This window comes from Hyaena hyaena, unplaced genomic scaffold, assembly GCF_003009895.1.
Source record: "Hyaena hyaena isolate Hyena2069 unplaced genomic scaffold, ASM300989v1 scaffold_2, whole genome shotgun sequence".
NCBI lineage: Eukaryota > Metazoa > Chordata > Mammalia > Carnivora > Hyaenidae > Hyaena > Hyaena hyaena.
Window position 1 is genome coordinate 1,609,144 of NW_024080634.1, and position 25,100 is coordinate 1,634,243.

Here is a 25,100-nt window from a genome sequence, read left to right on the forward strand (position 1 = left end):
TAGCAGTGCTATTGCTGGGTCATAAGGGAGTTCTATTGTTAGTTTCCTGAGGAACCTCCACACTGTTTTCCAGAGGGGCTGTACCAGTTTACATTCCCACCAACAGTGTAGGAGGGTGCCCGTTTCTCCACATCCTCGCCAGCATCTCGAGTTCTCTGATTTGCTCATTTTAGCCACTCTGACTGGCGTGAGGTGGTATCTCAGTGTGGTTTTGATTTGGATTTCCCTGATGAGGAGGGATGCTGAGCATCGTTTCATGTGTCTATTGGCCATCTGGATGTCCTCTTTGGAGAAGTGTCTGTTCATATCTTCTGCCCATTTCTTCACTGGGTTGTTTGTTTTTCGGGCGTGGAGTTTGATGAGTTCCTTATAGATTCTGGATATTAACCCTTTATCTGATATGTCATTTGCAACTATCTTTTCCCATTCGGTTGGTTGCCTATTAATTTTCTGGGTTGTTTCCTTGGCTGTGCAGAAGCTGCACCGGCACTATCTTTAAAACAAGCACTCACCTTGATCTGTGGTCCCAGCCAGATAGTGGAGAAAGGCGGTGACCAAAGTGTCATCCTTTGAAGCCTGTTGGTGGCAAGAAGATGTCTCAAAGACTCCTCGAGGAAAGAAACTATCATAAGGGTCTTAGAGTTGGGGCTCTGGCTTCATGCTACATATTACAATTCACCAAACTTTTCAGTTGGATTCCCCTCCATCACCATAGCATCTTACCTTCTGTAGCATTCTGCACTCTTTTATGCACTGCACCTGGTGACAGGAGGCTGTGTCCCCTAAAGATAAAGGGAAATATAAAAGATCGTAGGGCAGTGGTCTTCAAACAAGTGTTGCACACTCTTCTTGTAAAGGAAGAACATTCTTGGTAACCTCCTGGTGTTGACTCAAGTTATTTTTATTTAAATTGTGCCTAATGTACGTGAATGTAAAATTAAACTCCTTTTAGGAGCGCCTGGGTGGCTTAGTCAGTTAAGCATCCGGCTTTCGCTTAGGTCATGATCTCGCGGTTCGTGGGTTCGAGCCCCGCGTCGGGCTCTGTGCTGACTGCCAGCTCAGAGCCTGGAGCCTGTTTCAGAGTCCGTGTCTCCCTCTCTCTCTGACCCTCCCCTGCTCACGCTGTCTCTCTCTCTCTCTCTCTCCCCCCGAGAAATAAAAATAAAAATATTAAAAAAAAATTAAACTCCTTTTATTTATGGCCCTGTACAAACAAAACCCCAAAACTAATTTCCAAAGTTAAATATAACCAAGACTAAATGAATGCAAAAAGTATTAAAATCAGCGGCATTAGTTAGGTGCTGTGGCTACTGCTTTGCGAGAACTGAACTGCGTCACGCCGTCTGGGTGTAATTCTTGCCGGGCACGGGCTCCGAGCTGGTCAGCGCATTGTCGTGTGATGACCCAATTCTCCCGCTGTTTTCACCTTCCAGTGGCTTTCAGATCTGACGGTGCATCTGAAGCACCTGGAAGGCTTGGGGAAACCCAGATTGTGGGGCACCACCCCCAGAGTTTCTGATCCCGTGAGTCTGGGGTGGAGCCCAAGAATTTGCAGATCCAACATTTCCAGGTAATGCTGCTCTCCTGCCAGGTACCGCGCTTTGGCAATCACCCCGAAGCCCACTTCTGTTCTCTTCTTGTTAGCCTGTGGCAGTGAAAGCAATATATTTTGGCAAAGATGGTGTGTTGGTAAACACAAATGCAAAAGAAAGCGCCGAAATCAAGTGAATACTTGGTTGCATGGTTGAAATCTGGCATGTACTTGGTTAGATGGTGGCCATCCAATGGCCCGGGTTAAGGTTTGCAGGATGTTTTAGTAAATCACTAAAAGAAAATAAAAAAAGAACTGCCGAGCCCCTGAGGATGTGTCCTTTGTACCTCAGTCTGAGAAACGGTGCGTGGTTGGGTATTAGAAAACATTTACCTATGGGAACAAATGATATTGTGTAAGTACTGGGCTCTTCAGCTTTAGGTATGAACCTTAGACCAAAACAGAGGCGCAGAGAAGCGAGCAAGGACAGAGAAGATGGGTCTGGTCCCTTAACCTGAGCGTAGAAGACAGGGACCACGGCTTTGTCCTGGGAAGCCTTCCTTGTGCCTAGAGCTGCCCTGAATGGAATGAGCTGGATTGAGGGGGTTGGAAGGAAAGACTTCTCTCTCTCTTTTTTTTTTTTTTTTTTACAAATAGTTTATTGTCAAGTTGGTTTCCATATAACACCCAGTGCTCATCCCCACAAGTGCCCTCCTCCATGCCCATCTCCCCCCTCCCCCCCACATCCATCAGTCCTCAGTTTGATTCTCAGTATTCAAGAGTCTCTCATGGTTTGCCTCTCTCCCTTTCCCCCACCATTTCCCCCCTTCTTCTCCCCAACGGTCCTCCGTTAAGTTCCTCCTAATCCTCCTATACGTGCAAACATATGATATTTGTCCTTCTCTGCCTGACTTATTTCGCTCAGCGTAACACCCTCAAGTTCCAACCACGTCACTACACATGGCCAGATGTCATTCTTTCTCATTGCCATGGAGTATTCCATCATATAGATAAACCACATCTTCTTGATCCATTCGTCTGTTGATGGACACTTAGGCTCGGAAAGACTTGTCTTGAAAGTTGCCCAGAGGCCTCCAATAACAACTTTGTGGATGTTTTGGGGTGTGTGTGTTGGGGGGGGTTCCCATTTACAAAAGCCACGTGTCCAAGACCCCTTTGGATACAGAAATTCTACAACTGGCAGGGGTTTGGTGGACTCCTTAGTTTTCTCTCTTATTGGCCTCCAAGAATCCTCCAAGTTGGATTGTTCTGCTGTCTCTCAAACGGATCCACAGGGCAGCGTTGTGTGGTAGGTCCCCCCCCCTACCCCAGCTTCCTCAGTCCTGATACTCGTCCCACCATTCTTCTCTATTTCCAGATTTGTGGCTTGGCACATCTCCTTGAGAGATCTCGTGCTTATCAGCCTTTCTCTCTGGGGCCTCCCATTCCTCCCAATCAGACCCCACCAGCAGCGTGCCGACTTACTGCCCCAGGCTCCTGCTCCCCATCTTGAGCCCCTTATATCCACTTGATACCAGTCGACCCCTCCCCCGGTTATGTGGCTGTGGGACTTTAACTCACCTGACATCCAGTCTTGTCCTGGGGAACATGTGCCACCAAACACATAGGGAGACGCCGTACATGGCTCTGTGGGTGCCCGCTTCATTCTTGTCTCCATTTCTTGTGCCCAGTTTATTGTCCCCGTCCCAAAGGCACATAAACTCACACACAGATACCCACCACTCCCCCATGCAGGCCACCTGCCGTCAAGTACTTAGTATAGACTTCTTCCTCCCTTAATTGAACCCTCCGTGGTCAGAAGCAGCAGCAGCAGCGTTCATTTCCACCCCCCCCCCCCCGCATTCATTGCTACTTGAAAGGGTTGTGCTTAGTTATTTGGTTACTTGTTGATGGTCCAAGTCAACAGTTCAAGATGGCAGGGCTTTGTCTGGTTGACCCCCTCCCGGCATCCGTACCACTGCCTGGGTTGGGGAGCCTGCCAGCAAATGTTTGTGGACAGATGCTTACAAATGTGTCTGTGTCACTCTGCTGTGAGTTACAGGGCAGGAGCCAGTCTTAGCGTTATGTCTGCAACTTGAGAGTGATTTCTAGCTGGAGCCCGTGGGCTCTGTACCTGTCGTGATCTGGGGCCCTGTAATTCAGGGGCACCTCCGTAGAACTGGTCCCCAAAGGGTTTTAATTTCAGTCAGTCTCACTGGATTTGTTTTGACTGGAAATCCCATTGCGTGTTTTGAAAACATATTCCCTTGGGCACTTTTGAACACTTGAGACCTCTTGGCAGACAGGCATTTCATCCCCATCAGGAAATCTCATCAAAATGATATTAGGTTTGCACATCAGGCAAATAAAAGTCCTCCAGGAAGATGTCACTGGATTGGCTGCGGATATAAGCAGTTAAGCCCATTTAGAAGGTATTTCGACCACATCTGACAGAGTGGGCAGCGGCGGCGTGGCAGAATCTCACAATGAACAATGACATAAAAAGTCAGAGCGGGAAGGAGACACCTCTCCCTCCCCCAAGATCGGCCCTGAGGGAATTCTCTAGTTACAAGCCCAAACAGAATTCAAGGGAATAGCAACAGGCCAGTTTGGGGTATGAGATTTTTATTTCAAAGGGCTGCAAAGTAACCAGGCCTGCTGGCTAGGCTGTGACTTGCCTTCTGTGGCAGGGTCTTGCCCTGTATTTTTTTTGTCTGGCCGCCTCCGGACTGCACCTTGTAAGCCATCCTTGGAAAACCACATAATGGCAAGATGACTTCCATTCAAAGTTCCTAGCATGCTCCTGGTATTTTTTGCATTATTTGGTCTGGATTTCCTTCCTTCTGGAAGGAAACGTGGTTTCCCTTCCTTAGAGGGTAGCTTTTGAAGTTCGGTAGACTCCTTTGATCACCATAGGCCATTGTCCAAGTCTAGAAGCAAGCTTTTACCCATGCCTTTCACTTTTGCTGCTTCGGTGTGGTGCTGAGTTTTCTAGAAAGAGGGCCTCTTGAGGTCAGTGTGCAGGGCACAGGGCTGAAGCTTCGCCAAACCTGTGCCCTATCTGTCTTCCCTTCCCTGGGGGGTGGGGGAGGCCTCATTCTGGTCTCATGCTTTGGTGTCTCTCTTTCCAGAGGCGTGAACATGTATGCCATGTTGACTGGGACCCTGCCTTTCACGGTGGAGCCTTTTAGCCTGAGGGCTTTGTACCAGAAGATGGTGGACAAGGAAATGAACCCCCTCCCCACCCAGCTCTCCACAGGTAATGCGCCCGCCGCCCTTGGGTTCCTGGTTTCGGGACTTGGTCGCCTACCAGGGTTGGTCCATCTGTGAAGTAGTATGTTTTGCAGAAGTGATATTAGGCCTTTTCCTAGGATTAAGCCGTGACTCCAGGGTGGTTGAGTTTCCCATCGCTAAGCAACCCTTCATCTCACCTCAGTCCCTTTCTTCTCCATTATAATTCTGAACACCTAACTTCCTTCTTCCTCCTTCTGCACAAAACACACATTTCGAAGGATCTTGGAAAAAGAAATGCAGTCTTGATTGTTTTGAAACGCACCATATTGTAATGTTGACTTTGAAAAAAGCTTTTATAATCACATTTCCGTTGTGTTTTCCTTAGTCAATTCCCTGTAAAGAAATATTAGATTCATTCAAGTATGGTCTGTGGTTTGTCTTGCTATTTGAGAGTTTGAGCCTGTTCAAAAGCGTTTAAATATATATAGTTTCAGTAACTTGATTAGACTGAATCATCAGGTGTGTTTGGAAAGTATCCTCAAACTTAAGGTGGTTCACATTTCAGTAAACAGTTCGTATTAAGATTTGGCTTCAGATCCTGTAAATTAGCACAATTTCTTCTTTTGTTTGGGTCACAATTCACGTCAAGTTCCTGGCTTCAGGTTGGCCCTGGTAATTATTTAATTGGCTCCGTAGAATAAACTCAGCTTCACTGAGATAAGGCATGTGACCAGAAAAAAAAAATCATTTAATTTCAACTTATGATACATGCTTAAAATACAGCATTTAATTTTACTACTGTTATGCATTTTTCTCTTGAGTTTATAAAACATCCATGAAGCCGACCTTGAATTTATGTTTGCCAAATGGAATCCAAGCTGAAATGCATTCTTTTCCTAAAAAAAAAAAAAAGTTTGTTTGTTTATTTGTTTATTTATTTATTTATTCATTTTGAGAGAGAAAGAGAGCTCATGAACAGGAGAGGGGCAGAGAGAGAGAGAGAGAGAGAGAGAGAGAGAGATTCCCAAGCAGGCTCCATGCTGTCAGCACAGAGGCTCATGAGGGGCTTAATCCTGTGAACTGTGAGATCATGACCTGGGCCGAAATCAAGAGTTGGGTGCTTAACCAACTGAGCCAACCAGGTGCCCCATGAAATGCATTCTTGCATGTAATGGTCTAATTTGGTCTGTACTTTCATCTTTGCTAGGGAGGGTAGACTCTCTTGTGCCCTCCTGCCTAGAAAAGGCAGGCAGGGCTCACGTTGAATCCCAGTGAGATCCTGAAGGGCTGGAGAACTGCTTCTCATTGTTTTAGTCAGGGTGAGCCAGGTTATGCCACAGTAAGAAATAGCCCCCAGATCTCAGTGGCTTAAGACAATAAAGACTTCTTTTTCATTCGTACCACGTGATCTGTTGAGAGTTGACTCAAGAGTTGAGGGATTCTGCCCATCCTCGTCAGTCAGGGTCCCAGACTGATGGAGCAGCCACCGTTTCAAACATACCTGGTCCATGTGGAGGAAGAGAGAAGTCTAGAACACCTCTCATCAGCAATTAAGTCTCCCACCGGTGTTCTGCTCACAACTCCTAACTTTCTGAAGCATGTCACATGGCTTTACCCAACTAAAGCCAATGGGGAAATACAACCCTACTATGTTTCTAGAAGGCAGAAACCCAGAAATATCTGTGGAACGGCATGAGTGTGAGCCACAGGCTGGGGGAGGAGGAGCAGATGGTCCGGCCTGTGATCGTTCTCTCGGTGGGCTACTCGGCAAGGCAAGGCCGGTCAATGAGCAGCCCAGGAATTCATTCTTAACTGCTTTAGATCCAGCATTGTTTTAACCCCAGTCATATTATCTGGACTCAGCGGGCTGGCCTCTGACTGTTTGCTGATAGTGAAAATTAACTTTACCTTAAAGAAGTAGAAGCCACACCCCTGATGATGTTTAAAAACTAGTCCAGAGGAAATTCCAAAGAAGACGTAATGGAAATGTTCTGCATGAGCATCCCTGGGGTTAGCTCCTGCTCTGAGCACACAGCTCTGACTTTGGCCTGAAGCTCTGTGTGTGCCTTTTAAAGATCTTCGCATTCCTACAGGACTCTGTTGTCTTGGCTTGTCAAGCTCGAACAAGCAAGAACTGCATTTCTCTATTTGATTTTCCAATTAGGGAATCTGGACTCCTCCCAGATTTTTTTTTTTTTTTTTTTTTTTTTTAATATTGGGATAGAGAAGAATTTCTCCTCGACCAGGGCTTTACAGCTCAGTGCTAGGTACCAAGCACAGTGTTTGCACAGAACAGATGCCCAGGGAATCTAGGTCGCTTACTCTGTTGGCAGAGCGTGTGGCCCAGGAAGGCAGCCCACAGATCTGCCCTGCTGCTCAGGGATGGGACCTGACCCGACGCACTGGGCCCCGGAGCTGGGTGCTCGCTGCCAGGCCAGTGCACGTCATCTTAGCTTTGTTTACACAGTGAATGACTTCAGTTTCAGAGATCATTCCCATGCCTTCTGACAGCCCCCGGTTTCTCTAGCCCTTTGCCCTTCAAACCCTGCCAGGTTTACCTCTTCTCCTTCCCACCTAGCTTGCCCCAACTTCATTTATGATACTGCTTGTTTGTATCCAAACACACTCGCCTACCAGTAACCAGAGCAGCGGAATGGACAGGTTTAAGTGCTTTGTACGTTATCGTTTATTCTCATAACAACCGTGCAAGCTAACTACTCTTATTCCCAATGTATCAGGGATGAAACAGAGTCTCAATGAGGCTATGTGGCCTCTCTGTTTTTGATTTTATGTCTGTTTCATCCCCAAACCTGGATTTCCTCTCCCTTTCCTTATTTTATTTGCTATAAGATGCTTCCCCTTCCTCCAGATTTGAGGGGATTACCTATTGTTTTTATGTTTTGAATAATGTCAAAATTGAGATGCCCAAATTGAAAATAGACCAGGTTCATTAAACGTCTTAACAGCACATCTTTAACTGAATTATCCTATCACTCATAGTTGTAATGATCTCTCCATCTGTATTGTATAATAGTACAATTAGATTCAGTTGGGATAATTTTGGCCAAGTTGAAAAAAACACAGCGCTATTGCCCTTGTGAGTCCATGGTGCATGCTTCCAAAGAATGGCCCCTCACCTCTACCATGTAGTTTGAAAACTTAAGCCTCTGGGATCTTTCCAGTTCTTGCCTCTAGAGAGTCTCTCTCCGCTTGCTGGCACTTGCCTATCACGGAGTCAGGAATGCCTTTCACGGCTTATGCATTTTTCAGACAGTTTACCTTTACATCACTGTATCTCATGGATGGTACTCGTACATTCCAAGCAATCACTTCAGATCAAGAGGGTTTTGCACCATGAAATCATGGAAGTGAAGCCGAAGGTGAGTCATTCGCATTTGTAAGGGTTGAGCCAAAACCAGTTTAAGATTTTTGAGAAGGTTCAACCGTCATCAAATACTTGTTCGTGATGCTTCTGCCTAGGAAGTGATAAGGAAGGAGACTTGGGTGGGGTTGGGACTCCACTCGCAGGCGATGGGCTGTACCGCTGCAAAAGGTCCGATGGCTCTGTCTGTGTCCTGTTGCCTTTTCCCTGGGCAGTGTCAGGGCACTTACACAAACCAGTCCAGACTCTGGAAAGCAGACTCCTCATGGAGGAAAGCAGGCTTTGCACCAGAAGTGTGTATGCATATGACGTGGAGCATGGAGAGGGAGCTGTCTGTGTGGGTCCTCCCTACCCTTGGGCCTGAAGGGAGACCCCAATTCCTAGCTTCCTAGCTTAGAAGAATGGGGGGCAGAGGCACCTGGGTGGCTCAGTTAGTTAAGCATCTGACTTCGGCTCAGGTCATGATCTCACGGTTCATGATTTCGAGCCCCATATCGAGCTCCATGCTGAGTGCTCAGAGCCTGGAGCCTGCTTCACATTCTGTGGCTCTCTCTCTCTCCCTGCTCCTCCACCACTCACACTCTTGTATCTCTCTGTCGGGGGGGCAGGGGGCGGGGTGCAGTGACTGGCCATGCCTGCCATGGCTTTCCAGGAAAATGGAGAATTTTAATCCCTTTTGGGTCATGAAACCTAGGGATTTTCAAGACCCCAACACAAACTTTTTCAAAGAACTCTAACGATATTTGCAAAAGTCCTTTTCAGAGAGTAATGCAACATTTGTGATGTCCAAAGAACTAAAATTCATCAGTAGAGATTAGAACTAAAATTACTTGTGCTCATCAGCAGTTTGTGAAGATGCAGAGTGCGTAGTTCTGAAAATAGAACAAAAACGCACATCCAGTCTGTTCTTAGCTCTTCTGGTTAATCATACTCGGAAAAAGCCTGGCAGTAGCCCGGGTTGTATGGGTCCTTTGAGGGTAAGCGACAGAGATGTCTCAGAAGCATCATGCATTCACAGCCTCCGCATTTCAATTCATTAAGGCTGCATCTTTTTTATTTGATCAATAGAAGTCCCTGATTAGGCATCCAGATGACTCTTGCAACGTAGAGGAATCGAGAGAAGAGGAATAAAGTTTCCAAAAACAAGAACCTCTTTTTTTTTTGGACATCTGTTTGCTTTTCAGACCATTGAAGAACATTTTAGGAAAGTTTTATTTGGAGACCCAGCTATAAAACTCCAAGAGTATTAAATGTACCCCATGACTGTCTACATGTGTTATTTTTACCTGCTACATTCTTAAAGAGAAATGACCTTCTGATGATCACATCAGCTGTGTGGGAACTCATTGGAGGGGTCACCTGGTGGCCTGATCCAATTAAAGTTGTTTCTTTTGGGTTGATTCTGGCATCGCCATCAGCCCCTCTTTTGATGGCTTGATATCTACACTACAGAAAATGAGTTGACAGAAAACCCCCACGGTTTTCTAAGGACAGTACTGAAATGACAACCCAAGCCTGTGAGGATGTGGGAATTCTTAACGGCTTTTCTTTGTAAGGTTAGGTTATGTTAGAAAATTGAAAGATAGCTTTGGAGAGAAGGATAAAAAAGTTTGGAAACCAAACAAATAAGGATTGTCTTCTGGAAATATTAACGTGGTGTATTGGAAATTGGATATCATGTGCAAAGCTACATAAAAGAATGTTATTAAAAATTATTTTTAATGTTTTTATTTTTATTTATTTATTTTTTAAATGTTTTTATTTATTTCTAGGAGAGAGAGAGAGAGACAGTGTGAGCAGGGGAGGGTCAGAGAGAGAGGGAATCACAGACTGAAACAGGCTCCAGGCTCTGAGCTGGCTGTCAGCAGAGAGCCCGAAGTGGGGCTCGAACCCACAGACTGCGAGATCATGACCTAAGCGAAAGTCGGACGCTTAACCGACTAAGCCACCCAGGTGCCCCTTAATGTTTTTATTTTTGAGAGAGAGAGACAGAGCATGAGTGGGGAGGGGCAGAGAGAGAGGGAGACACAAATCAAAAGCAGGCTCCAGGCTCCGAGCTGTCAGCACAGAGCCCGACATGGGGCTCAAAACCACGAGCTGCGAGATCATGACGTGAGCCAAAGTCAGATGCTTAACCTACTGAGCCACCCAGGCACCCCAAGAATATTTTTTATAGTGCCAAAATGATATGACAGTGCTCTGTAAGATAAGCAGTACAGAATGAAAACAAAATCACAGTCCCACAACTCAAGCAATACAGGCCACCTTCATTTGGAAGTAGTCGGTCCTTGGCATTCTTTGTCCAAGTGTGTTCATGTATATTCTCAGGCTCGCAGTTTTGGAGCCTGCGACCTTCCTGTGCATTATTCACATATTTTTTCCAGGTCATGTAGTTGTCTCCATTATTATGATCTTAAAGGATGGAAATACCTCCTTAGAGATGCACCAGCCTCCTCTTCCTCGTGCTGGCTGGACCTCAGGGCTTTGTAAATATTCATTTAATGAAAGGAGACCCAGGGCATTTGAAAAAATCACTTTGGCTTCTGCGTGAGATGGAGGAGAAGGGGGTTGCAGGGATCTTCTAGTTCATCTGTCGATTCTCATACCCTTTTCTTATGTACCACGCTCAGCCGAACTGTCGTGACTACAGCGAAGTTGAGTAGGCTGCCAAATAAAAACAACACAATGTTGGCAACACAGCATGCCTAAGCACCCCTGCATTTTGAGGGGACGCACAAAATGAAGGAAAGGGCCCGTCAAGTAGATGTGGTTCTATAGTGTGGTGCTTACTGGAACTTGGTACACAAACCAGGGAGTTAAAATTTGTGTTAGAGCCTGGGTGGCTCAGTCAGTTAAGCATCTGGCTTCGGGTCATGAGTTCGAGCCCCGCATCGGGCTCTGTGCTGACAACTCAGAGTCTGGAGCCTGCTTCGGATTCTGGCTTTCCATCTGTCCCTGGCCCTCCCTTGCCCGTACTCTGTCTCTCTCTCCTTCAAAAATAAATACACATTAAACAGAATTTTTTAAAAAATTGAGCTACAGAGTTTACTTACACCATAACCCAGACTGGCCCTCTGACTGGCCTGGCTACCCATATATGTGGGCTATAGTTGATTTGGGTGCTGCGTGGTCAGTTCAGAGTCTGGGGACTCAGTAGATGGCCATACAAAATGGCTTTAAAAGAAAGGACCAGAAAGAGAGCAGGACCTCCCTGGGCCTCAGGAGACTGTGTGTCAATTGGTGAGGGGCAAGACAGGGGGTATAATTTTGAATGCCTTCATTCTCTGGTTCCTTTCCGAGAACTCAAAAACCCACTTTGAGGACAAGCATTTTCTCTTTACTTTCTTCCATCCCTGTATTACAAGCCTGCAAATAGCATGTCTCTCTGTATCACCTTTAGGGATAGAACGCGAGCTAAGACCACAGGCTGTGGCGGGAGGTGCAGGGCATGGGGAGAGACCCGAATTGGTTCTTGCTTTACATGCTCCAGCTGTATTCCTTGGACAGATACCTTAAACTCTCCGGACTTGGGGCACCTGCAGATCCAGGGACTAGGTCAAGGCTGGCAATGACTCAGGAGCGGTGGTGGGGCACCTGCTTTGAGTCTCGGGGGCATCTGCGTTCAGCCTGTAACGTGCGTGCGTGTCTGCCGAATGTCTTCACAGGCGCCATCAACTTCCTGCGCTCTCTCCTCGAACCGGACCCTGTGAAGAGGCCCAATATTCAGCAAGCACTGGCGAATCGCTGGCTTAATGAGAATTATACGGGCAAAGTGCCGTGTAATGTCACCTATCCCAACAGGTAATCAGGTGCACACAGAGGGGTCTCTTCTTGGGCCAGATGAGGCAGTCTTCTGAGTGCTGAAAACTTGTGGACTGGAAGCTGTACATGACTCAAGGAAAAGCTGCCCTTTCCCCCCCTCTGCGCACAGTAGGAAGTGTAGACAGGGCCATCCCATGTGGGTGGCAGGGGGCACCCAGCAGAGGGTGGGTGGAGGCTGTGATCTGTACCACATTCCCCTTGTCAGACTTGCCCCAGGGGTCTACATCTTCCGTCTTCTCCGAGTGCCACCTCTTTCTACGTCACACAAACAGACCATTTAGGCTCGCTGTGGCCTGAGTGTGTGAGTGAGTGTGTGTGTGTGTGTCTGTGTTTGAGCATGTCTGTGACTATCCGGTTGTGTGTATGTGCATGTGTGTGTGTTTGTGAGCGTGTGTGTCTGTGAGTGTATGTGGTTGTGTTTGTGTGTGAGACCCGTTCACGAGCTCTCCGGCCTGGAGAGTCCAGTGGGACTGACCCCCTCCCCTTCCAAGCCACCCCTTAGGCTCCTCCTCGGCCACTTCTCTGCTCTGATGTTTATTTCAGCCCCGAGTCCCTTGCCTTAGAATGTTGGGGGTGGGAGGCAAAGGCAGTAGAAGAAGTCAGTCGCTGCAGGCCATGTTTCCCTGTGCACTTCCTGTGAAGGCCACGCTGTAGCAGCGTCCACGAGGAGAATGCTGTGGGGCAGGCTTGCGGGCAGGGATCCACAGCAAGGAAATGCTGAGGGGCACCTCGTGATGGCCCACACGTCCCCGTCACAGCTGTACTGACTATAGATTTGAAAACAAGTGCAAGACATTTTTTTGTACTTTCTTCCTACTTATTTGACATATTGTTAACTGACCCGAGTGAAGGAATGAGGACCCTCACCTTGGTTCCCTTAGAGCAAACATGAAGACCATGTAGGACAAATACCTTCCAGGACTGGGACCCACATTCCAGGTCCCAGACCTGCTCACTCTAGGCTGAAGCTCAGATGAGGACAAAAGGACCACCAAGGAAGGGAGACAGATATTTACAAGATGTCCGGGAAGGTCTGGAAACATCCACCAAACCTTAGGAAGGCTGTCACGCTGAACTCTTTAAATAGGATGGGCAGTCAGGGCTCTGTCTTGGGGAGTAAGTTCTAGAAGAACTTAAGAGGCCTTGGGCGGAGTCTGTATCCATGCCGCTGAGCCATATTGACACACACCGTGGCTGAGGTGGTTTCACTCAGCCGCCATCTAGAATTCTAGCATTTGACTCACGAGACGTAATTTAAACAAAGTCTAGTTACTTAGGTTACCAAGGGAACCTGAAGCTCATTTCCACCACTGGCTCCCCTTGGCCCATACCTGAAACAGACACCAGAAAGATACCCTCCATGTGAGATGGAAGGTAAAGCCGAGGAGCCGTGCCTCATTACCAGTGCTCACAAAGGATGGCAGCACACAGGTATGCCGTCCGCTAAAGGAGGGGGCACTGGTGACCGCCACACGAGTCATTAAGCTAATGTGCTCACTGCCTAAATGAGTATAATCAATCCACTCAGCATGGCAGCCATTGGAAGGAAGCAACGGTGGTATTAGAAATACCGTCTTTCCCTCCTTGATGGCCGCGTCTTCATTCACAGCGAATCACTCCGTGGCGCCTCACTCTGTAGCTTTTCCGCAGGTTGTACACAGGCCCCTTGTGGATTACAACTCAAACCCAAATATCACCTGCTCTTTTTGTCAGATCAGAAATTTTTGCACTTGGACTTGGTCGGAAGCATAAAGGCTGCACCTGAACTAGTTGGATCGAGGCAGTGGCCGAGACACAGATCATGTGTATCAAAGAAAACAGCAGCTCATGTTCTTCTGTTTATCTGTGGCCCATTCCTCATTTTGTACCCGAGGCAGATTCATGTTGGGGTTTTAAAGTGCTGGAACCAGAAATCAGAACTTGGGGGAGGCAGATGTTGTTTACAGCCTTTATTTTGAAAAATGTGTAAGGCAAAAAAAAGCACTTTGGATAGTTCTTTATTTTTTTTTTTAAGGTTTTCTTTTTTAATTATTTTTGAGAGAGTGCAAGCAGGGGATGGGCAGAGATGGGGACAGAAAGACAGATCCATGCTGACAGCAGTGAGCCTGATGCGGGGCTTGAACCCTCAACTATGTATGAGATCATGACCTGAACCCAAGTCAGACACTCAACTGACTGAGCCACCCAGGCGCCCTGACAGTAATTTTTCTGGTTTGACCAGCACATAGATTAATAGAGTAAGAACATGTGATCAGGGAAAGGAATATAGGCTTTATTATAAAGTATGTTTTACAGCTTCCCAACATACCTAGCCTTAGGTTTTATTATTTTAGACGTTGTTAAAACTGTTTCACTTTGGGGAAATAGATAAAGGGTTATGTTTTATATCACTCTTCTGTAAAGCCTTTTGTTAAGTCATTTGGGGCTCCAAGTTGATCTCCAGAAAGCAAGAGGAAAATGTCTTTAAAAGTATGCTTTTTATATTCATGCCAGCCAGTCAGCAGTTTTGCTGTGTGCCAGGCTAGCCTCCCTGTTCTGAGAGCAGATATTTTTATGGAGGTGACCTTGTCTGCCTTCTGCCCTCTCCCTCCTGGGGCCTGGACAGTGTTCCACCCTTCCAGTTAGCTCTGCAGATGGGTGGGAGGGAAAGGAGGTCATTGGTAACCCAGGAAAGAATTGGGCCAGAGTGGTCCAACACGAGATTTAATGCGAATTTACTTAGAATTATGCCTCGTGTTCTGGAATGTTTGACTAGTGACTGTATTATCCAAACAGAGGGAGATGATAAATAACTGATATTGCAACTGATATTGCAGAATACCAAATATACATGCCACTTACTGAATACGTTTAAAATAGGGGCACCTGAGTGGCTCGGTCGGTTGAGCATCTGACTCTTGATTTCGGCTCAGGTCATGATCCCAGGGTTGTGAGATAGAGCCCTATCTGGGTTCCCACGTGTAGACTGTGTGCATGTGCCCACCCCCCCTTGTTCTCGCTCTCACTTTCTCTCTAATTAAAAAAAAATAGTACTCTCTAACAAGAGAGTCGGCAGTGTCTTTGGCAGAGCTATATTTCTGAAGACAGTGGAATTGAAGGGCAGAGAGGGAGTGCCGGCCCCCGCTTACTGCCCCCTTTCACCTCCCCCCTTCTCCTAGAGAGCTCTCCCTTCCCGTTTGCTCCCGGCAGAGAGCAGGCTTCCAGGATGTTGCTGGGCTGATTGGCCACGGGCACCTCGTGTAGCTCTGATCTGATAGGCCAGGGACAAGGCCATGAGGCTGTGGTCTGATTGGCCAAGGACAAGGAACAGGGCAGTCATCTGATTGGCCAGGAGCAGGGCCACTCCCACGCAGGCATTGCTGGGTAGTTTCCAACAATGGAGTCTTGTGCCTTTTAGTAAGTGCTTTGGCAAACTTCACATATTGTATGATTTTTTTTAACAAACGTTATATTTTACCACTCGTCATGGGTGTTATGGTCTGAGGTCCCATAAAAAAATGTCTTTAGACCCTTCGGGGTGAGGGGTGGGATACAGAGCTCTCCGGCCAGATGTGCTTGCCTTCTGCTCAGAGTGCCCCGTTTGTATCTCTCTTAAGGGATTTAGAAAGTTCTATTTGATGATGTACCAGTTACCAACACACATACACTCTGTATTCCTCAGCCTGCTTTCCTGTCTGCATAGCCATTCGACGTGTCTGTTTATTTGAGAGCTGGTGAGTGTAGAGGTTTAGCATCTAGACTCTGAGCTGGGCTGCCAGGGTTTTGAATTGTGGAGCTGCTGCGTCCTGCCTCTGTGACCCAGGGCAAGTTACTTCATAGCTGTGGGCCTCAGTTTCTTCTTGTAAAATGGGGAAGATAATAGTACCTATTCATAGGATTGTCAGGAAGACTAAATGCATTTATTTCCTCTGTTTCCCACCGGAATGTAGACTGCATGAGATAGGGGCTTGTTGAATGAGTAGATGAACGAATGCCTGGCATTCATTTCTTCCTAAGGAGTTTATCTTCATAATATTCCTGTGAAGAAACTTTAATCTGTCCTCTGGGAGGACCCTATTTAACAACCGAGCCCCAAACTCCTATTTGTGAGCGTGGGAGCTCACACTGTTTCTTGAAACACAATCTGCACTGGCTCCTGAATGTGCTCCTTTCCTAACCCAGCTTACACCCAACTCGAGTGTGGGCTCCACCTGTGTCCAAGAAGTACAGTTTTAGAAAACAATGCCAGTTTGTAAGCAAATTTAGAGACACTTGGGGACATATTAACATAATCCAGGCATTAGAGAATACTAAGAAATTATTAAAGTTCTGTTGGGTGTGTGGATGGCATTGTGATTCTGCAGATGTCCTTGGATCTTAAAGGTGCACCCTGGGGTGTTGAGGAATGAAGTGTCATGGTGTGTGTGATTCAAAATACTTGAGCAATAAGTAAACAAAGAAATAAATAAATGAAAATATGGCAAAGTGTTAACAGCAGTATATTCTGGTGTTAGGTACACAAAAGGTATTTACACTCTTCCCTCTACTTTACTGTGTGAAATTCTTCATCCCAAAAAGTCAACCCAAAGAATGAATGAGTTAATGAATGAATGAATGGGTATGATTGTCCCCAAGGGCCTGGGGTAAGGAGGGGGGCTGTGCTTTGTGCCGCCATGTTTGTGACCCGACCCAGGAGGATCCAGAGCCTCTTGGTGGCGGTGGTGAGGTGACGGGTTCTCTCTCTGCTGTGCAGGATTTCCCTGGAGGACCTGAGCCCAAGTGTGGTGCTTCACATGACAGAGAAGCTGGGCTACAAGAACAGCGACGTGATCAACACTGTGCTCTCCAACCGCGCCTGCCACATCCTCGCCATCTACTTCCTCTTAAACAAGAAACTCGAGCGCTATTTGTCCGGGGTGAGTGGGGCCCTAGTGGAGGTTTTCTCGGCTCCCCATGGAAAAAGGAGCTCTCCTTACACCCAGAGTGTTTCTCAGTTGTCGACACTTGATCTAAGCTGTTAATTTGAACTAATGGGAGGCAGAGTTTCTGAATGTGGGATAAAATAGTAGCAAAACCTGCTTCTCAGGTAGCTCAAGCTTTTTATCTGAGGTGTTTTTCAAATATCCTCCCCCAGAGTTAAGCCCTGGGCGGCACTGTGAGAGAGTCAAGCCTCTTTTCTTTTTCGTTTCTCTGTTGCCTTTTCTGTCTACAGCTCCTTGGGTTCCCATGTTAAAGGCATTGGGGTTTCTGTGGTCATAAAAGTTGAGGAGCAGTGCCTCTCGGGCATTGATCTCGAAAGCAGGATTTATGAGGAAGGCATTTTTTATAGTTACTTCTCCCGAAGGTGAAAATGAAATTGAGCTTTACTGGCTTGACCTTGGTGCCTTCAGTCCGGGTGACAGTGTAACAGGTATCCTGTGCCCCATGGGAGACGCAGTGGGAGTCTTGCACCCTCGGGTGGGGTGGATGGTGGTACCCTCATGTGTTGGTCGCCTTTGGTCTTCCACCACAAGAGTTCATATGTGCCTAGGGAAGGAATTGACATGCTTCGGTATCTACTTTTGACTGAATCCTCTCTCTCTACTTACAAATTCTTCAAAGAAAATTGGATCAAAGGCAGCTTGGTTCTGCATACCACCCCTGTTTCTCCCACTCAGAGTAGAGGAGACTGACCAGTTCTGACGGGAGGCCAGCCTGTTAATGAAATTGAGACTTGTCCGGAAGCCCGTCGGAAATTTTTTTTTTTTTTAATATTTTTATTTATTTCTAGGAGAGAGAGAGAGAGAGAGAGACAGCGTGAGCAGGGGAGGGTCAGAGAGAGAGGGAGACACAGACTCTGAAATAGGCTCCAGGCTCTGAACTGGCAGTCAGCACAGAGCTGGCTCGAACCCACGGACCGCGAGATCATGACCTAAGCAAAAGTTGGACGCCTAACCGACAAAGCCACACAGGCACACCCGGAAATTTGATTTCAGGTCCATGGTCATGAAGGGTGACGGTCACCCTGTGTATACATACCTGTGTGATGGTATGGGGCCGTCACTGTTAGGAACACATTTAGAAAACGGAACATTAAGAACTTCTAGAGCTTTTTCAGTACTCTTGAAAGTCATGTGAGAGCCAACCGGCATCTCACAAAATTCCACTAAACAATAGGTGTAGAAACTTTTTGTGAGGTTTCTATGTTAGAGCTAAAAATGAAAACCCACCTACACCTGGGGAAACGATATTCTCACTGCCTGGCAGAAATGGCCACACAGTAAGGCCCAGAAGACGAGATGGTCAGAGTGTGTCTCTTTCACAAATAGATTTGGGAGAGGTCTACAAAACATTGCTGAATAGACGGAGAAGCTCATCGGGAGGTTTGTTGAATGGTTGGATGAGAGTGCAGATGTTTCTAAGCTGACTCAGCTTCGGAAATTTGCTAGATTTTGCTCAAGGGGAAATTATCCACAGAAGTACCTTTTGGGTGAACTACCGACAGAAAAATGTACCCGAGAAGGATCATTCTCATCAGTAAAAGGCTCTAAAAAATAACATCAGTGTTTTATGCGGGGGAGGGAGGGAATGGGAAATGCATGTGCCGTGTAAGCAGTGCTGGGGTGACACTTCTGATGGGGACGAATCTGCGGTTTTGAGACTGGATGTTAGCGATGGGGTCATGGCCACAGGAGAGCTGCTGTGGGAGAGAAGTTGAGGCCAAAAAGACAGGCCTTTTGACACAGTATATTTTTTATATCATTTTGTTCTGAGGAATGATTAAGAAAATCTCTTGTACAGGGGCACCTGGGTGGCTCAGGTCATGATCTCACAGTTCGTGGGTTCGAGCCCCACGTTGGGCTCTCTCTCTCTCTGTCTCAAAAATAAGTATTAAAAAAATTTTAAAGAAAAAAAAAAAGAAAATCTCTTGTACCATGCCCAGGTTCTCTGTTCCCCCGTGATGATTAACTTAAAAGATAATTGGACTTGAAGCTACTTCTCATTTCCCTTTTACAAGGCCACATGCCCCTGTTTCTTTCTCATCCTTTTAAATTCCTATTTGGTTATATGTTTTATAATGTACATGATATACCACTACAGAGGTACATGCTCATAATTTATAAATAAATATGCATATATTGTAGGTGCCTTCCTATACCTTTTCCACTCCTATGGGTTCAAGATCACACCATTTGGGGACCACTGTAGTAGAAGACAGTAGTTAAGAATTTAAATAGCTGTCAACTGGGAAGGAAAGAGGATCCACACACTGATTTTTTTTCAAATGATGACTGTTACTCAAAAATTAGTTTTTAAAAAGTGCCTCCATGAAACTGACTCTAAAATTCACAATTTCACGTTTAAAGGATAAATTACTACTTTCCCAAGCAAGCTAGCCAATTCAAACATTCTTTTGGCAGAACTTCTTTGAATGCTGATTTGTAAGATGCAAGCACTTTAGGGGCTTTTTTGTTTTGTTTTGTTTGTTTTGCTTTTTTAAAGATTTTGTTTTTAAGTGATCTCCATAGCCAATGCGGGGCCCGAACTTACAACCCTGAGATCAAGAGCCACACATTCCACCAACTGAGCCAGCCAGGCACCCCAAGAGACTTTAGTTTTTAAAATACTTCTTTCTTGGGACGCCTGGGTGGCTCAGACAGTTGAGCATGTGACTTCAGCTCAGGTCATGATCTCACAGCTTGTGGGTTCAAGCTCCGCATTGGGCTCTGTGCTGACAGCTCAGAGCCTGGAGCCTGCTTTGGATTCTGTGTCTCCCTCTCTCTCTGCCCACCCCCCCCTGGCCCCCACTCACTCTGTCTTTCTCAAAAATAGACATTAAAAAATTTTTTTTAAATACCTTCTTTCCTCTGTTCTACCTCCACATCTACAGATACGATCATTGTTTACTCACACTCTTGCTGAACAATCACTGAAGCTCTTAGACTGTGTCTTAATCCGTCTTTGTTTCTTGCCATCTGCTGGTTTCTGTACCCCCCCGCCCCTGCTCTGCCCGGCCCGGCATCGGCATCGAGGCTGTATGCGAATATTGCAAAGCTGAGCAGGGCTTTGTCTACTGAAAATGTCTGCCGGAAACTCAGCTCACGTAGTAGTTCGAGCTGGAGAAGGTTATTTTATCGTGTCTGTTTCGCACTTAACCCTTACAACCTAGGACATAACCTGGTCTTGAGAACCAGGGTGTGGGCGAGTGGCTGCTTTTAACTAGAGTGAATTAATCCCCGCAGACAGCTACAGCTGTTCCGCTCCGCAATTTCCACACATGGCTAATTTAATTGCACCGCGCACACTGTCCCAGGCATTAATCTCATCAACCAGTGACTAACAACCCATGTATAATCCTAAGACGGAAACTAGTGAACTTATAAGTAAAAGACATACCTTAACTGTTGGTCATTTCTCCCTTTCTCTCTTGATTCTTGTTTTCTAAAACCATGAAGCATGGATTCTGTGTTGGAGAGCATGTAAGGCCGTTCCGTGGATACATGCTGGCTGGTAAATTCATTAGTCATTTAATTCACGTGGCTCCACACAGGACTGCACCTCAGTCGTGCACCTAGACCATCCTGGATACAGCTTTCTGTCATCTGTAAGCTGTATTCTGAGTTCCTGTGGCTCACTGGGCAGGGATCCGGGCTGTCTCTCAATAAGCAAATAAGTCCTGTTCGGTAGTTCAGTAAAATAAGTTATTCTTTCTAGCTCACGTATCTGGATTCCGCTTTCCCATCTTCGAGTAGTTTTCATTGTACAGACGTAATTGCTGAGACCAGTGAGGAGCAGTGACGTGCCCAGGGTCACCTGGCCCTGGCCTGGCAAAGCCACAGCAGAAGTAGGTTGTCTGACCCTGGGTCCGGGACCCTCCCCTGGCTGCATCTTGCCCGTGGGCCATCCTCCGGAGAGGCCGTGCGTCACAATTAACTGGCCTGCCAGCCGTGTTCGGCGCTTTCCCAGCCAAGTGCTGGTTTAAAAATTCATGACTGCTTAATGGACATTTCTATTTCCTGTGAGTTAAGCCATGCTTTCCCCCCACCCCTTTCTTCTGTGATAGAAATCTGACATCCAGGACCGCATTTGCTACAAGACCCAGCTGTACCAGATAGAGAAGTGCAGGCCCGGCAAGGAGCCCTATGAGGTGAGTGATCCCCGAAAGCAAAATCCAGGATCGCTTAGGAAGAGTGAGTTTCCATTTTGAGAGCAAAGTGGAAAGGAAACCAATTCTTTTTTTTTTTTTTAATTTTTTTTTTTTTTATGTTTTATTTATTTCTAGGAGAGAGAGAGACAGCGTGAGCAGGGGAGGGTCAGAGAGAGAGGGAGTCACAGACCGAAAGAGGCTCCAGGCTCTGAGCTGGCAGTCAGCACAGAGCCCGACGCGGGGCTCGAACCCACAACCGCGAGATCATGACCTAAGCGAAAGTCGGACGCTTAACCGACTAAGCCACCCAGGCGCCCCGAAGGGAAACCAATTCTTGTGGGACATGAAAGGAGCAAAAGACAAATACTTAACTAGGCCCCCAAAGCAATGGTTTACAGCTGAGCCACTGTCTCTCAGTTGTTAGACTGTGGTTCTTAGTTGTGGCCGCACCCTCGCCTGGATGTGTGCCCAGCCCTAACTGGCCTTCCCCTTCTCCGGGAATGCCGGGCCCACCAGCCAGAGCTGGGCAGTCCGCACTCGGAGGGGATCATGCCACTTCCCTGCTTCAATCAGCAAATGTTTCCTGAGCACCTGCTGCATGCCAGGAGTGCCTTCTTAACCTGGGAGGCACAATCGGTGACATGTCCACCGTGTCACAGATGAGACTGTGGTCTGCTGGCCTCTCCAGCCTCGTCCCCCAGGCCCACATGCGCAGCCCTGCTTCTCGCTCTGTGCTCAGTCCTATGGGCCTCCAGACTTCTGTGCTCTCTTGGATCCCAATGCCATGCACACCCTTCCCCCTCTTCCAGAATGTTCCCCTCACCTCTCTTTGCTGATTGCTATCTTATGTCTTTAGATTCCAAGGCGGGGTCATTTCTTCCCCGTCGCCTGCCATGTTCTGACCTTTGCCATCAGATCACATCTCTCCAGCACAGACTGTTACTCACCCTGCCCCCGCATTCTGCATCCCGGGGTTTGCCCCATTTGCACGTTCTGTTTGCTCAGGGAGTGTTGGACTCACATTTTTCTCCTGCTCTGGAGTGTGAGTGCTATGAGAGCAGGGACTGTGTCCCTTCTGCTTCTCACAGTATCCCTCGAGTCTACGCCATGCCTGGCATCTGCTAAATGAACAAAGGAAAGAATCAAGTGGCCCTTTCCTGGGGTCTCGGGTAGAATAGCATCCCCAAGGGGGGAAGGCGGAATGGTCCAGGAAGCACACATAGCTTGACCGAAGCAAGGGAACGCCTGGGGCGTGGCGTGTAAGTCATGTTATCCTTACAGATGACCGTGCCCTCGAGCAGGGAGGGCTGTGTCATGGTCACGTGCTTGGAGGGCTATCACCTCGGCTGGGGTGCAGAGGACGCAGAATTCACGCTTAGGCTCCCTTGCCTCTGAGGCTGCATTTGACTCTTTAGAGCCTCAAGTAACAAGACGAACAGATGCACCCAGTGTCCCGCCTATGTGCCCTACGTGGCCTCTGCTCCACTTCACCGACACCCACATCCTTGGATGCCCTTGAACCTGACCCCCGCGCTTGTTTGTTTCAAAAGCATCTGTGATGGGAAAGGGGCCTTTTCTTTCACCCCGATTATTTTTCTCGGATGATTATCTCATTTGGCCTGAAAACACATGGCGAGCATTTCAAACATTCGTTGAAATATTTAACGGTTAGGGTTTAAATAGGAACACTAATGGGAAGAGAGCATTTCAGTTTTTTGTGATCCATTTGTTTCCTCCAAACGGCAGTGATACTTGTGCTAATTAAATTACAGGCTATTACTAGGCTCCGCTGGAACCTAGAGAGTGGAATAGGGCCAGCTAGGAAGTGTTAGGAGGATCCGAAAGGGCCCAGGTTTTCGAAGTAAAGCCCACTCAGAGTGTCCGTGGGCCCCTCTCCAGTTGCCGTTGGCTGGTCCGGGAGAAGCTGTAGGGGGTGGTTGGGTTTCAGGTCACCCGCAGGCTGGCTGGGGAGTGGCTCGGGGCCATGTCCCTGCGCTGGGACCGAGCGTGGCCTCTCTGCCGTTCCGAGTCCCAGTTCTTTCTCTCCTCCGAGACAAAGCAGCCGAATTAAGTTGCAAAAACCTCCCCCTCGGGATTACAGTGCTGTTATTGTACGACTTTACCACGTCCTCTGCCTTTAAAAGGTGGCGGGTATGTCTGTAAAAGTGGGACACGTGTCTCGTCCAGGAGCACCTCGAGCATGGGCCCCGGGGACTCGTCTTCCTAAAAAAAAAAAAAAAGAGGCCTTTGAGGACTGTGGAGGTGGAGGCGGTGCAGGGTGGGGAGGGATAGTCATCATTTTTAAGCTGGCTTATTAAAGCCACCTAGAGCCAGAGGCCATTTTTGTTAAAATTAAAAAAAAAAAGTTAATTTGTAGAGCCGTGGAAAATAGAGCGGGGAGGGCTTCTGTGCAGCGCAGGGTAACGTAGCAGGCTCGGAGGACAGCTGTGCGAAGGTGCTGGAGGGACCGCGTCGGTGTGCCAGCCGCCGGAGCAAAGCGCCACACGTGGGGGGGTCGGGGGCCCTAAACAGCAGCCATTTTACGGACTCTCAGTTCTGGGGCCGGAAGTCCGAGATCAAGGTTGCTTCCCTCCATGGGCTGAGGAGGAGAAGCTGTCCCCACCTTGGCCCCTGCCTCCTGGCTAGTGCTGGCTGCTGACATCTTTGGGCGTCGTTCCATGGCTTATAGAAGGAAGTAGCACCCTCATCTCTGCCTGTGTCTTCCTGTGGCCTTGTCTGGCTGTGGCCTCTGTGCCCAGTTTCCCCCTTTTATGAGAATCCCAGACCCGCTGCTCGAGGGCTGGGTTACCTCTGCAAAGGCAACACCAACAGGCTCCCTCCCCAAAGGCAAAGGAGAGGGAGCTTTCCACACCCTCCCTCCCTCCCCCCACCAAAAGCATCAAAGGGGACACCATAGGCCTGTCCTGACCCTGTCTTCAAAGAAGCTCACATTCTGAGCTCCTGGCGGTTAGGACTCCCCACGTACCAGTTTGCGGGGAAGACAATTCCACCCACAGGAGGGGCAGTAAGCTAGAAGGTAAAATACTAAAATGTTCACTCTGTGTCTTATTTCACATCAACGCAACTGGTACAACTAGTTTGAAATCAGATTAGACAGTCAGTGCTGTTGGAAATGAGAAGGGTAGTTAGTGCCCTTTGGGGACTGGGAGAGGACTCAGGCGGGGCCATCTGGGTCCTGTATCTTGATCCGGGTGCAGCTCTCATGCATGTTTTTGCTCTTGGAGAGAACGCATCGATTGAGTGGCTCACTCACTTGAGAGATTCCTCCGTTACTGTGTCTTAGACTTGAATAAAAAACTCACCTAGAAAATCTCTGCAGTGCATGAATTTGGACATTGGCTGCCGGCTTGCATGATGGTTTAGTAGTCTGGTTTCTGGCCTCTAAACACTGAACCAGTCATTCTCAAACCCAGAGCTGCAAGTGGTAGGGGAGAGAGTTTAGGTGAAATAAATAGCAGGTACAGCTTCTCAAATTGTTGAAAATGTTGCTTTTCACAGGCCTCCCTGGACACCTGGACAAGAGACCTTGAATTCCATGCTGTGCAGGTAGGAACTTGGGAGTTATGATGAATTAGTCTGAGTTCTCTAGAGAGAAAAACAGTATGTGTGTTTATGTGTGTGTGTGTGTGTGTGTGTGTGTGTGTTCATGCATCTCATGCTTGGATACCCAGAGATGTTTCAGCTCATACCCCAAGGCCTTCTGGAAGCAGAATTCCTTCTCCTATAGGACACTTCAGACTTTTTCTCTTATGACCTTCACCTGATTGCACAAGGCCCACCCACATTGTGGAGGGTCATCTGCTTTATTCTGAGCCTACTGATTTAATCCCATGTAAAATAAATACCTTCGCAGCAACATCTAGATTGCTTTTGGACCAAACACTGGGTACTATGGCCTAGTCGAGTTGACACTTGAAATTAACCATCACATGTGACCCTGAGGGTCGGTGGAGTCTGGATTCTACATATCTCCATCCTTGTCCTGAATTAAAACACAGAATCCA

The 25,100-nt window shown here is 47.4% G+C and overlaps 1 protein-coding gene across 1 annotated transcript in view; it reads left to right on the forward strand.

Moving 5' to 3' along the window:
- Positions 1-25,100, forward strand: part of HUNK (hormonally up-regulated Neu-associated kinase) — a 109,613-nt gene that overhangs the window by 73,616 nt on the left and 10,897 nt on the right. The window contains exons 5-9 of the mRNA XM_039229120.1: positions 4,663-4,790; positions 11,813-11,948; positions 16,702-16,864; positions 20,992-21,075; positions 24,595-24,642. Coding sequence (XP_039085051.1) covers positions 4,663-4,790; positions 11,813-11,948; positions 16,702-16,864; positions 20,992-21,075; positions 24,595-24,642 — 559 coding nt within the window. The remainder of the gene's footprint in view (positions 1-4,662; positions 4,791-11,812; positions 11,949-16,701; positions 16,865-20,991; positions 21,076-24,594; positions 24,643-25,100) is intronic.